Source organism: Erpetoichthys calabaricus, chromosome 9, assembly GCF_900747795.2.
Source record: "Erpetoichthys calabaricus chromosome 9, fErpCal1.3, whole genome shotgun sequence".
Lineage (NCBI taxonomy): Eukaryota > Metazoa > Chordata > Cladistia > Polypteriformes > Polypteridae > Erpetoichthys > Erpetoichthys calabaricus.
This window is the reverse complement of record NC_041402.2, coordinates 93,521,214-93,535,397: the sequence shown is the minus strand read 5'-3', so window position 1 is coordinate 93,535,397 and position 14,184 is coordinate 93,521,214. Positions and strand designations below refer to the sequence as shown.

The window sequence follows — 14,184 nt, the reverse complement described above, 5'->3', positions numbered from 1 at the left end:
AGTTAGCCACGTTTCGCAAAAGCACAACAAACTGCATTCTCTGTAGGTTCTGACATTTTTCACCAGCACAGCCAGTTTGTCGATCTTATTTGAGATTCAGTTCACATTTCCCAGAATCATAGAAGGCACCGAAGGCTTAAAACACCATTTTCTCGCAAGCCGCTTCATTTTTAGCTTAGTGCCGGCTCTGCTGCCACAATACCGCCTTCTTACCTCCTTGGGTAAACAGGGAACCACACTGGCACTGGCATTTGTTCTCAGTGCTCAAAGTTGAGTACTTGAATAGACGAGTCTCGGCGTGTAAAAATCCATGCCCACGTTGTAAATGTAAGTGTGTCCAGGGAACGAATCCACATAAAATAAAGTGATAGGAGTGATCAATAAAAAAGAGAAAAGTAAAAGTAGAGTAATGAAGTCGTACACGGAGCTGCTGAAAAGGCTGCCACTCTCGGCTGCGCCTGAGTCATACCATTGTGGGCACGATGTTGTCAGTATAGGTGCTAATGTACCCAGTCACGTACTCAGCATAGTCCTGTATGCTGATGAAGAGTCCCCTAGAGTGGCTGCAACCCTAAACACATCCCAGTCTGTCTGAGCAAACAGTCCTGCAGGGTGCTCTCAGTCTCTGGGGTCCAAAATTTAACTTGCTTAATGATAGGGTTTGTTTGTTTCAGCCTTTGTTTGTAGGCTGGGTACAGGTACAGAGTGACATGGTCTGATTGTCTGAAGTGGGGGCAGGGTGCAGCCCTGTATGCACCACGTATGTTGCTGTAAACATGATCCAGTGTGTTCTTCTCACGGGTGGGAATGTTCACGTGTTGGTGGTATTTAGGAAGTACAGTCCGTAAACTGCACTGATTAAAGTCGCCAGCTGCAATAAAAACAGCATCGGGATGAGCTGTCTCTAAGGTGCTGATGATGTCATGGAGTTTGTCGAGCGCTGCTGTGGATTTAGCTCACGGTGGGATGTAAACAGCAGCCAAAAACACAGCAGTGAATTCCCTCGGTAGATAATAGGGTCGGCATTTCAGCAGTAAAAACTCCCCATCTAGTGAGCAGTGCTTATAAAAAGTCTGTACATCTCCACACCACAAGTTGTTAATAAACACACACACACACACACACACCCTTTAGTCTTACCGCAGGCTGCGGTGCAATCTCCTTCGGTGCACAGAGTGAGTCTGTAGCTGAACGGCGCATTCTGGGGCTTTGTCCGAAAGCCAGGTCTCAGTGAAAATTAGAGCACAGCACTCTCTTATTTCCCGCTGCACTGTAATCCTGGCTCTTAGCTCATCCAGTTTGTTTTCCAGAGACCGCACGTTGGCTAGCAAGAGACTGGGTATCAGTGGTCGGCTAGCGTGGGTTTTCAGCCTAGCGTGCAGCCCTCCACTCTTGCCTCGCTTGCGTCACCGTCTCCGGAACACTCTCCTGGGGTCAGCTTGGTCACTCGAGCTCGGTGCCACAGGGTCTTCCTGGGTGTGGGTGTGTGTGTGGTTGTGGTGTTGGTTGCGGGAGCAAACAATGAACTGCAGCTCAGATGGTATAAAACCAGTAAATTCCAGGGGACTGTGTGAGTTAGCAATGTCCAGCAATGCCTGTCTGCTGTACAATAGTAGTGCAATGCATTTGTGCATTGTAGAGAAGGCGAAAAACAAAAACACAAAACAAAACAAAAAATGTCATAGAGTGGAGCGAGCAAACACGTCTGCCACGGAGGGCACCATGTTATATCAACATATCTGATATGTTGACTTTGTACTACATTCATTTAAATATAGGGTATCCATGATTTGCAAATCATTGCATTCTGTTTTTCTTTACATTTTAGGAAGTGGGTTTGTAGGTTACACCTGGCTTCACAAACACAATCCCACTATTAGCTGGAAAGAAAAAGAAATCACTCGGTGGAGTATGTACTGTTTACAAAACTGCATAAATACCTTACTGAAGCCCGTAATATGTAACAGTATTTCTTTTCTTTCCCCTGAATATACTGAATATTTATTGAATAGCAAGTAACAAGCACTAGTACTACCTCCTCACAGAGATTTTGATTGCACCATAGAATTGCTATCTGGGGAACATTACCCAAAAAAAAAGTTTATGCCTTAGCACATCCAGGACATGAAGCTATGGGACAATATATAATGGAAAACTTGCAAAATGGAAAGATAAATGGTTTCTAGGTAGTAATAGATCAAACATTAGTAATACAATTATAGTTATTTTTCCTCATTTATTTTATATTACAATATACTGAAATCTGTTAAATAAGAGCAACCTAACATTAAGTATAAACAAAAACAGGTTACCTAGAATTGTTGGCACACTGGCTTAAGAAAGTTAACAGACTTATGTGGGTAATTATAAAGGAATTCCTCCACAACAGATTTATTGACTTTATTAACTTATGATGCTTTCGATGCTATTCAAAAATACGTTTTTTATTGTTAAAATCAATTTTTGGAAGTGGCAGGAGAGAGAGCTAATATAAACCTCATCCATTGTTGGCTGACTGAGAGGAAGTAAGTTTATCCATCGATCAGTCACATCCGGATTTTTGTGAAAAGGGTTTTGACACAACCTGATACTGTGTCCTCTGCCCCATGTGCACATTGCTCTTTCTCAAAAAGCTTGCAGTGCAGTGTGGCCTTTTTCACTGTATTAAGTGAGATTTGAAACATTTAAAATGAAAATATTTCTCAGAGTTTGTAAAGGTAGGATATATGTAAGTAAGGGACTGGATGTGTATGTAATCCTTAAGGTTCATAATTAACTCTCATTTTCTGCACTATTTTTATTTCATAATATTAAAAAAAATTATAGCATGAAAATGATGCCCTTACCAAAGTGCCATCTGAGGTAGTCATCTCTCCACCTCACTCTGCATGCTGGCCCTGCTGTTGTAATACATATTTATGACCATGACTTTTTTTTTTATAATAATCTGGGATAATTGAATTTGACACAAAAAACTCTACAGTCGCACATTTGCAAAATTAAACATGTTTGACATCATTTTGAAACTGAAGTTATATTGTTATTTTTGTAAGTATGGATATTTAAATATTTTGTAACTTCTCCTTCTAACTTTATTTAATTTTCATGTAGGTGCATAGTTTAGTTGTGTACTTCTGGGAAAAGGTTATCAGGCTAGCTTACCCATTATTTGGTAATGTGCGTGGAAACCCTGATGTGCTTCCTCCTGAAAGTCATCTGACTTAAAGATAATTTTCATGGTGTTGTCAGGCGATAAAATACGCTGGTTTCCCGGGTGTATACCACTCATAGAGTCTTCCTGGCCACAGAAACTACCCAGTACATCATCATTGTGCATAACCTGTGCAATATCAAAGGAAGGGAGGAAAGTAACTTCAATATAATATTGAAAATAATCCCAGATAACATAAAATTACAAGAACACAGCACTGGCCTTTATTAATTATTAAGTTTAAGTTTTTCTTGCTAGATTTTTGTTTTCCCTTACCTTATCCTTACAGTTTTAAAACTTGAATCTACTGTTCATTAATCCCCAGTATTTCTACAGGACCATTGCTGGTTTATTTATTTGTTTCTCAGTCACAGAATCTAAGATTCTGAAACCTATCATTCTTTTTCACAGACCATAAAAAATACACTAAACCACAAGAGTTCCTGTAGAATTTGCTTTTTATTTTCTTGCCTGCAAGTATACAGCTTACCTGAACATAATCAAGCAGACATCTGTAAGATGGCTCCAAGTCAAAGTGGTTGAACACCAACTGAAGTCGATAACCCTTTGGAACCTGCAGTTTCCATTCAGTGAAGTTGGATTTAGGGTAAGAATTAGGATAATTTGGACTGTAAATGTCTCCTGATTCTTGAAAAACCCTTGGGGAGGTTTCAGTCAGTATATCAGAAGACAACGAGGGGCAAATGTAGGAGGTCAACACTTGAAAAATCCTACATTAGAAACAGGAAAGGATAAATGACTCGCGAAATACTAATGAGAATAAACAAGCAACAAATATTTTAAAAATGCCTTCCTACTATTGCATGAACGTTTCTCATTTTTACATATTTAAAGCCCATGCCAGTGTTACCGGCCTCAGGCCTAGGGGAACCTGGGCCAGGTACAAGCCACTGTTGCTACAGGGTGTAGCCACAGTGATATGGTGAAAAAGCATAAAAGAAGCAGGCAGCAGTCACAAGTCCCAGACCATACTTCTCTGTTCTCCTTTATTCTCATTTACCCAGAAATATATAAATGCTTCAGTCTCTGCATAGATCAACATGACAATCAGTGAAACAATGGTGCAACCCAATTTTCTCTGCAGAACAAATAGTGTAAACACATTTGCTTTAGTTCAATAATAGTATTGTTGTCAGCTATCAAGAAGTACCTGATTAGAAACCAATGTCCCCAGCACTCGTTAATTTTCAAAGGAAGCAGGCAGCTCTGTATCACCACATTGTGTGTAGATGAGATACTAATCAAAGCAGTCTGACTATTCAAAGCAGGTGACTTTTTAGCAAGACAGGTAAGTATTTATGTCCTGTAGATAGCCATCAACAATAACCTGTAGCAGAATTTTCCAGAAATTTTGCCTTTTCTTTAAAACATTGGTTTATAGCCAATTAAACTAAGCAACACACAGAAATATCATTTTCTTTAAAACACTGACTTCTAGCCCATTACACCAGTATTTCAGCACCAATCACGCCTCGTTGTCTAATATCAGTAATCACTTACCAAAGTGTTAATGCCTGTAGCCTTCCCATTTCACTGTGTCTGCTCGGTATACAATTTTACAAACAGGTAAAAAATATTCCAATATTTTGCAAAATATTTCTTTACAAAGTTGTGAGCTGTTAAATCTGAACCTTAAATATTTTCACCTAGATAGTAGATGACATTCCCTATGCTAGTAATACAGGTGGGTATAAATGGAATGCAGAAGATAGATGAATAAATGGGAGCAGATACTTTGAGACAAAGAAGGGAAAAGTGCACAAAAAGACACAGATTGCTCTGTTAGCCTCTGTTTGCAATTAAAGTCAATCATTAACTAGTCAAAAGCACTTCGTTGGTTTGTTTAATTCCATCTGTTGGAGAACACACGCCTGTCAAAGTAAAAGAAATGCATAGAAGCTCCCACTGCATTTTTAATATCTATCAGTAATGTTATCATGTTAGTTATCATGCTTATATAAAAATGTGTTTGTGCAAGTCTTCTCAAAAAAAGAACTTTTGATCCTTATCAGTCTGGGAAAGATTGCAAAACAAATTTTGCAAACAGTGAACTATTGAGAAAATCTACAAATGGAGAAAATGGTAAAGCAATGACAATCTACTTAGCAATGAGTATGCAGTCAAATTCACTGCAACATGTGTTTGTCTTTGACCAGAAGAATTTCATACTAACTCCTAAGCACAATGGTACAGACAATGCCAGACTGGTAAAGCAAATTGGTTCCAAGTTAGTAAAAAAATGAAAGCAATTATCCATCTATTCATCTATTTTCGTAACTTGTCAGTGACTATTCTCCAGGTAGGAATGGCATAACAGTCAATTACATACGTGTGCAATTGCTCATATCAGGCCAAGTTAAAGTGATCACTTAACGTAACATCTATGCACTTAGGATATGAGAAGTAACCTTCCCATAAACTGTGTTATGTAAAAATATAGTTAAGTATGAATGATTTAAGAATATACTTAGTTTTTCTACTGTTAACTTATAAACTTGCATTATTTGAGGGGTTTTATTTTTAATAGAGCCACTTGTAATACTGTCACTGATAAAAGTGTATAGATTGAGAAGAGTCTGGTGGGAACAACGCATTCATTTGATATGGCTGCTGTGCCTTTTTCAGTTTCTCCATGAATTTATAATGAGAAAAGCACAATCTACCAGTCAAAAAAGTCCCTTGTCATGAGATTCCATAATTTAGATAACCCCTTGTGGTACCCGGCGGGGGTTCGTGCCTGGCCAGGATGCCCAGGAGGACTGGAGGAGGGCTTGTGCCTCCTCCAGAACACGAGGGGGCATCCTCCCTGGTTGCTGTGGGGGCCACGGGTACCGAGCTTGGAAGCTCAACCCTGTGGGGGCCCGTGGTCACCGCCAGGGGGCACCCCGATGCCTCGGTACTTCTGCCACACCCGGAAGTGCTGGGGGGAAGAGTATTGGGGACACCCGGAGAACTTCCGGATACACCGCCAGAGCTTTCGCCACAGAGGGGTGTGGCTACGGAAGCCCTTAGGATACACCTGGAGTCCTTCCGGGGTGAATAAAAGGGGCCGCCTCCCTCCAGTCAGGGGGCAAGAGCCGGGTGGAAGAAGGACGGAGCTCAGAGGAGAGGAGTGGAGGCAGACCAAGAGACTGAAGGCATTGTGAGTGTGGCCAGGACTTAAGGGGTGATTGGTGCTGCGGCACTGGGATTGTGCTCACTGATAACTTGTAAATATTGTAAATAAACGTGTGTTGGGTGAAAATATGATGTCTACCTGTCTGTGTCCGGGCTGTTCCCCACACCTTTTTTATTGTACATTGATGTCTCACAACATACAATGGGGTCAGTCATTGCACAGAAAGTGGAATCCAAGAAACATAAGATTCCATATGTAAGTCATATGCTTACCTCCTCTGAATGGAGGTGATCCATTTAACAACAGAGTACTATCTGCTTTGATAAATCTATACAGCATTTCCAACACTGTCTTACATATTATATCCCTTTGTCACTGTGATGGGGTATGACCCTTTAGCAGGCTTGAAAAAAAATGCCCATTGACTGTGACTCAAGTGGCAGAAAACCTGTATGGTCTGTTGAACTGGATATATTTGACTGGTGTGTTATTCATAGGGATGAATGTAAACAGCTAAATGCTGATGCCATGTCTAAACGCATGGATAATGCTCTTGAAGTGTTGCCATACTTGCTGTTAATACAATTACTGCAACTAGTGAAATTACTAATAGGATAAGATGCCTAATTAGAAGGAAAGCTGTGAATAAACATTTTTCTACTCAAGAAAGCAAATCATTTAAATTAATAAAGAACAGGAACTAAAATAAGTAACACAGAGAAATAAAGTAAATCAAAACAAGAGCTAAATAAACTACAAAAAGAAAATATGCAAAAAACAAACAGCAGCCATAATATCAAATCTAAATAGCACAAGCCTTCTCACTAGAAGATACCATTAATAATCTAATACAAAAGTCATTACGAGGAAGGAAGCTGAGAACAACAGTGTAACAAAGACCAGGTAAAACTCTTACATAAAATGTTTAAATGCACCAGACTTGTATGATGGCTCACAAGCATTACTGTGAACTCTGTTCCACTTGGTTCAATTAGAAGGGCACAGAGAATTAATATAATTAGCAAATGTTGGAGCAAACACCTTGTAAAAAATCAAAACAGAATGAATGAAAAAGTTTAAACTATTTACAAAAAACAGAATCAAGGAGCAAAACTGAAACCCAGAATGAAAATCAAGCAGTCATTATGTAACATAAGAGGTGTAGATCCTACTGTTCAAATAACATTGAAAAATCTCCCATGTCTTTCAGTGTACTCCACTGCAAATCCAGTTACATCAGTTGCTAAAGACTAACTTGCATCCAACAATACACCTGACAACCTCAATATGATACATACAGTATGCAGTCTATGTGTGATATTGCCACACTTCAGCAATCTATTCTTAATTTGAAATCTGTTATAAATGAAAGGAACGCAAGACTGAACCCCCCTAGTGGAAACTATGGAATCCTTAACAATACTTCAGGAATATGTGAACTCTGTTCTATCTATCTCTATCAGTGTCTCATTAAATCAATTGTACACGCAGTACTGTCTTGTCCAACTTCTGTCTCATTATTATTATTATTATTGCTGCAATGTTTGGATGTGCAAAATACCACGTAATGTATTGTTATCAACTTGTTCAGTAGTTGTCTGTATTCAAAAAGAGCAAGAACAACCAGTTTTCCTTGAAGCCTCTGTATTGACTTTCCAAATATTTTACTGGACCTCTGTCAATTTGGATGTGACGTGAGGAAGAAAAAACATTACTAACTGTAATGATTATAAGTATTTAATTCACAAATACCAAGGACTGTATTTTGTATTAATCATGCGTATTTTTAGGAATGTGAGTGCCTTGATAACTCTTTATTTTGGTAAGAAACTGTGCACTCCTGCATATAATAAATCAGGATGTAACTGTAACTTACAGCAATCTACTGTACGTATGACCTCAAAATGAACTGTCATGTTTTTTTTTTCTCTTTGGCTAATGAATAAGCTAGGTAATATAAAGAGAGGAATTTTCTGTTTTAAGAGACTGTCTGTTCTAACCAGTCAGTGGCACGGAGCTGGGGTGGGGGGGAGCTCCAGTCTCTTCAGAGGTTTTTTCCAGTCTCTTTAACTCACCAAGAATAAAGAAATTGCTTTTTATTTTAAATTGGTGTTTTTCATCCCATTGTTTTCGACTTCAGCGTCCACATTCCTAGCTCTGACATCCATAATCTGAGGTAAAAGGAATAAACATAGCATAATCTTCTCTATAGTGAAAGAATATAAACAATCGTAAGTGTAACTTTTTCAGTTATAATTTTCTAGTTGCCTGCAGAGCAAAGACAGCAATTCTCCTCAAGGCATCAATATTCATTGTCAATAGCAGCACTTGGTGATGACTTCCTGAGGTGATTTCCCACTCCTGGCCATGAAAGAAGCATGGATGAAGATGAGCGGCAAAGTATAATGACTGAATGTCAAAACAATGTTTTACTTTGTACTTTTTTTCCTTCTTAAATCGACATGGATACGCTTTTTTGCAATACGTGTGTGATCTCAAGACGAAGATCAATACTCTAAATTTTTTCTTGTAAAATTGACATATTCAGCATGATTTAAGGCTTTTCATTCACATATAGACCTAATTATTCATTAGCACCATTGTAAGCTGTAAGAACAGACAAGAAATTCTTTAAATTCATAAAAAATGCTTCACTTTAGAAAACATTTTAATGTGGCAAATTCATATATACCATGATTGTGAAGACATTACTTATTCTTTAATAAAGGAAAATTTAAAAGGAAAATATATAGGAAATAAAATTAATGATAGGAGAATAATTTCATTCAAGGTCATTGAACATTGTGATTTATTTGTTTCATATCATTTTCTGTATTTAAAAAATCCTTCCTTCTTTAGGTTATACTGTCTTACTGCATAAACAATCTGTTGCAATGTCAAACTAACAACTGAGAAGGATAGAGTTCTAGATCGATTATTGCCTCAATACTGAGCAATTGCCTTCTTTGTTTTGAGCTATTTGCCAGCTGTATTTTTCATTTATATTATTAAAAGTGTCTGAATTGTTATCCTTATCTTAACTGTAACAGTTTCAAGTGACAACCAACACATCTTTTCATATGCCCTTACAGAACAAAGCTTGGAACAGCTGTTGGGCTGAACCAGCACTACTGAGTGAGGACCAAAACCTCCAACCTTGTGTGCAGTAACATCATAACTACCCAGGAGAATCTACTACTCAAAACAGCTTCTGGTTGACCTAACGAACAACATCTCCTACACAAACACAAGACTTTAATTTGGCTTGACATTTCTTTCGGTAGCAACAGCATTATTATTTTTACTGTGTATAAATTTTTGTTTCTGGAACATCAGTATTTGGAATTGAGAATATATCTTTGGGAGAAGCAGAGGAGTAGTGTATGGTGTGGTACCCGGTGGGGGTTCATGCCCGGCCGGGATGCCCAGGAGGACCGGAGGAGGGCTTGTGACTCCTCCAGAACATGAGGGGGCGTCCTCCCTGGTTTTTGGGGGCCACGGGTACAGAGCTTAGAAGCTCAACCCTGTAGGGGCCCATGGTCACCGCCAGGGGGCGCCTCGATGCCTTGGGAGCCCTGGACCTCAGTAATTCCGCCACACCCGGAAGTGCTGGGGGGAAGAGTATTGGGGACACCCGGAGGACTTCCAGATACACCGACAGAGCTTCCGCCACACAGGGGTGTGGCTACGGAAGCCCTTAAGATACACTTGGAGTCCTTCCGGGGTGTATAAAAGGGGCCGCCTCCCTCCAGTCAGGGGCAAGAGTCGGGTGGAAGGGAACGAAGCTTGGTGGAGAGGAGTGGAGGCGGACCAGAGACTGTAAAGGCATTGTGAGTGTGACCAAGGACTTAAGGGGTGATTGGTGCTGAGGCACTGGGATTGTGCACTTGAACTGTAAATATAATGTATAATAAACGTGTGTGTGGTGAAACCATCGTGTCTACCTGTCTGTGTCCGGGCTGTTCCCCACAATGGTTAAATGTTTAAATGCAGTTTATACAGTTCCTAATAATTTTCAGTTATGTTTCCAGATAGCAGGTGTGAATAAAAGAGAGGAACACAGAAAAAGGTTTGGGGTAACCATCCTGTATACTTGAAGATTTGGCTTGAAAAAGAGCAAAAAATCATCACTAGGTCTTTACAGAGTTGAGTCCAAAACAGAACTGACTTATTGCTGACAAGATGGTGTTTTTAAAGTTGGGTGGAGGTAGTGTCATCATCAGGCCCAGAACTAGAAGTGATGTCACTTGACCCAGAACCGGAAGTTGTGTCATCTGGTCTGGAACTGTAAGTGATGTTGACAGGCCCCGGCGGAATTTCCCTCAGATGGTCTGCAGAATAAAAAGAGAAAGTGTTAGTGCACACTGTCATCCCCTGGTCCGGCATGGGATTACTATCTTTCAAGCCCTTTAGCTGCCTCCCATGTGCATGCGTGTGACACAGCCACCCTCCAGCCCACACCCATCGGGTCAGGCAGTCCTAATTGAGAAGTTTTAAACCCAAGAAAGAGCATCGGTGTTGGCATGGAGAGAGCCTTGACAATGAACGTGCAAAAACTTGTAAGGCTGAAGGTCCAAATACCACCTTTGATTCCTTGTGTAAGTTCATCCACTGTAAGGCAGCATGATCCATAACCAAGGTGAACTCATGACCCAAGAGATAATACCTCAGCTGCATAATTACCCATTTGATCACCAAAGCTTCTCGCTCCACTGCTGCATACCTGGCTTCCCAATCCAACAGTTTTCAGCTCCGGAACATGATGGGGTGCTCAACACCGTTAATGTTCTGACTCAGCTCAGCAGCAAGACCTGTGTCCGAAATGTTGGTCTGGAGAATAAAAAGCAAAGCACAGTTAGGAGCTTTCAATATCAGTGCTGATGTTTGGGCCTGCTATAGTTCACTAAATGCAGCTTCTGCTTTATCATTCCATATCACAGTATTCGGAGCCCTCTTCTTTGTCAGCTCGATCAAGGCTGGCACTCTCTCAGAAAACGGGGGCACGAACCAGCAGTAGTAATCCACTAAGCCAAGAAAGGCCTAGAGTTTTGGATGGGTCCATTTCAATATGGCATCTACTTTTGAACACTGTGGCTTCACAGTAGCCCGGCCCTCCAGGTAGCCCAAATATTTGGACTTGTTTAATCCAAAGAAGCATTTTTTAGGATTAATGTGAATGCCATCTTGACCTAACGTCTGTAACACCACTTGGGCCTGCTGCAGGTGTTCCTTCCACGTGCTGGAATAGATGTCCATGTCATCCAGGTAGGCAGCACTAAAGGAGTTATGAGGACGTATCACTTTATCCATCAGATTCTGGAAAGTCGCTGGTGCCCCATGTAATTCAAATGAAAAGACACGATGCTGCCATTTACCCCTAGGGATGCTAAATGCAGTCTTCGCCTTTGTGAAGTCCATTGAAGGAACCTGCCAGTATCCTTTCATCATGTCAAGTGTAGTCAACAATTCTGCCTGTCCTAGCCGCTCAAGGAGGTTGTCCACTCTTGGTATTGGATAAGCATTAAACTGTGAGATTTGATTAAGCCTGCGAAACTCATTGCAAAAATCCAGCTCCCATCAGGCTTAGGGACCAAGACAATAAGACTGGACCAGAGACTATAACTCTCCTCAATAACGCCTAGTTCCAGCATGTGCTTAATTCTAGTTCCACCTTGGCTCTTTTTGCCTCAGGAAGTCAGTGCGGGCGTTCTTGAACGATCACCCTGGGCTTTGTCACAATGTCGTGTGCAATCAGAGATGTCTGTCCGGGTTTTTTGCTCACACACATCTGGGACAAATCGGATGACTGTTTCTAGCTCCTGTTGTTGTTTGGCGGTAAAATTGGGACTGAAGTTATGGGTTGTTTTCTAAGCAAAGAGTGAACGGGCCTGGCCAGATGAGGGATTAGGATCCCTATCTTTTCACAGTTTCAGCAGGTTTACATCATATACCTGTTCGCTCGGTGGACGATTGGGTTGTTTCACCAAATAATCAACAAACCCTTTCCTCTCCTTAACTTCACAAGGGCCTTGCCAATGGGCCAGTAATTTGAAGTGTGAGGTGGGGATAAGGACCATGACACGATATCCTGGGCAGAACTCCCAAAGAGAAGAACTGTTGTCGTAATAATGGGCCTGTGTTGCTTGTGCCTTTTCCATGTGACTTTTTCCCATGTGCATTTTTGTGAATCTATCGCATAACTGCACGATATAGTATATTTGTGGAGGAGAGAGCCTCTTCCTCCCATCATTCCTTTAGAATATCTAATAATCCACAGGGTTGTCGCCCAAATAAGAATTTAAATGGTGACAAATGTATAGAGGCTTTCAGGACTTCCTGATAGGCCAAAAAGACGAATGGTAGGAGCTGATCCCAGTTCCTCCTATCCTTGCTGACCACCTTACGTAATATCTGCTTGAGGGTTTGGCTACAACGCTCCACTAAACTGAGGTCTTTAAATGCTTTATTTTAATTAATTTGGATGTTTCCCTGAATGTCTCCAAGGTAAAGGGCATGCCCTGGTCCGTCAGGACTTGTTTAGAAATGCTGACTCTCGCAAAGGCTCTTACCAATTCCAGTGGATTGACTTTGGAAGTAGCTGTGCACAGAGGGACAGCTTTGGGATATTGGGTATCATAATCAAATAAGATATATTTATGTCCTCTAGCAGAGGGTTCTAGGGGTCCTATTAAATCGACCCTGATATATCTTGAATGGGGTATCAATAAGGGGAATGGGAATTAGAGGAGCACAGTTCCTCCTAGGAATCTGAAACATTTGACACTCTGGACAGGCCATGCATAAGTGACAAACCTCCTCATTAATCCCCGGGCAATAAAAATCGGAGCTTAATATACTCAAGAGTTTTTTCGGTGCACAAATGAGCACCCAGGAGGTGGGCATATGCAAGTTTGCAGACCTGCCACCAGAAGGACCATGGTACCAACAACAATGACCATACCTTCTCCTCATGCTCTTCTTCCTGACATAGAAGGTCATTATTCAAGACAAAGTGAAGGGTTTTGTGGCATAGGATGTTGAGTGCCATTAACCAGAACCACTGCATATTTTACAGATTTAAGAGAATCATTATTCCACTGCTGTAATTTGAAGTAGGCTGGTGTTTGTATAAACTGAAAATGTAATAGTGAAAGATTGCCAACACCATCCTCAATGGGCATGGTTTCATCCCGTTCCACCGCAACACCTGATGATGATGCTTCGTCTGATGACATCCAGAGAATCACCCCGTCACTCTGGATGACCATGTTTCCTCTACCAACCAGCTGTATACACTGCATGGAGGCAGCCTGGGAAGTACTTTCTCTGTCCATTACTAGGCCCAAAAGTTTTTCAGGAGTGGGTGGTGTTATACCGCTTTTACTGTCAGACCAGTCTTGCACCAGTATCACCGGAAATGGGGGATTTAGAAGGACCGCTACTGTTGGTTTCTTCAGCGATCCATCACAATTGATGAAACATAAGGCGGACCTGTACCAGATGGTTTTTAAGTGAATGCAAGTCTTTCCTTTTAACCACTGTCGCAGCAACACAAATTGGCAAGCAGCAATGGAAATGTTGCTATTGGAATTTATTAGAGCTGTTACCCTATGCCCTTTAACAAGTGCCACTACTGTCCCCTTGCATCCTATGTCTTCGAACGAGCAGAGGACAGCATCGCTTATCCTTGGGCTTCAGTATTTGCTCTGTGTTGTGGCGGCTGGGCTCTTGAGTAGTGACACCCCCCTTCCAGGGTTGACAAGTGGGCCGTTCTGACTTCTTGGATTGTGAAGTCGCCCTATGTCTCTATGAGGCTTGAAGAAAGCCTCCATAT

At 41.0% G+C, this 14,184-nt stretch overlaps 1 protein-coding gene across 2 annotated transcripts in view; it reads right to left on the bottom strand.

Moving 5' to 3' along the window:
- LOC114657950 (complement C1s subcomponent-like) overlaps nt 1–4,993 on the bottom strand; it is a 129,841-nt gene extending 124,848 nt beyond the window's left edge. For both annotated transcript variants that reach the window (XM_028809936.2, XM_051932125.1), the window contains exons 1-3: nt 4,733–4,993; nt 3,702–3,942; nt 3,163–3,340 (exon numbers count right to left, since the gene is read on the bottom strand). In XM_028809936.2, the coding sequence (XP_028665769.2) occupies nt 3,163–3,340; nt 3,702–3,942; nt 4,733–4,761 (448 nt within the window). In that variant the 5' untranslated portion in view covers nt 4,762–4,993. The remainder of the gene's footprint in view (nt 1–3,162; nt 3,341–3,701; nt 3,943–4,732) is intronic.
- Nucleotides 4,994–14,184: the final 9,191 nt, after the last annotated feature.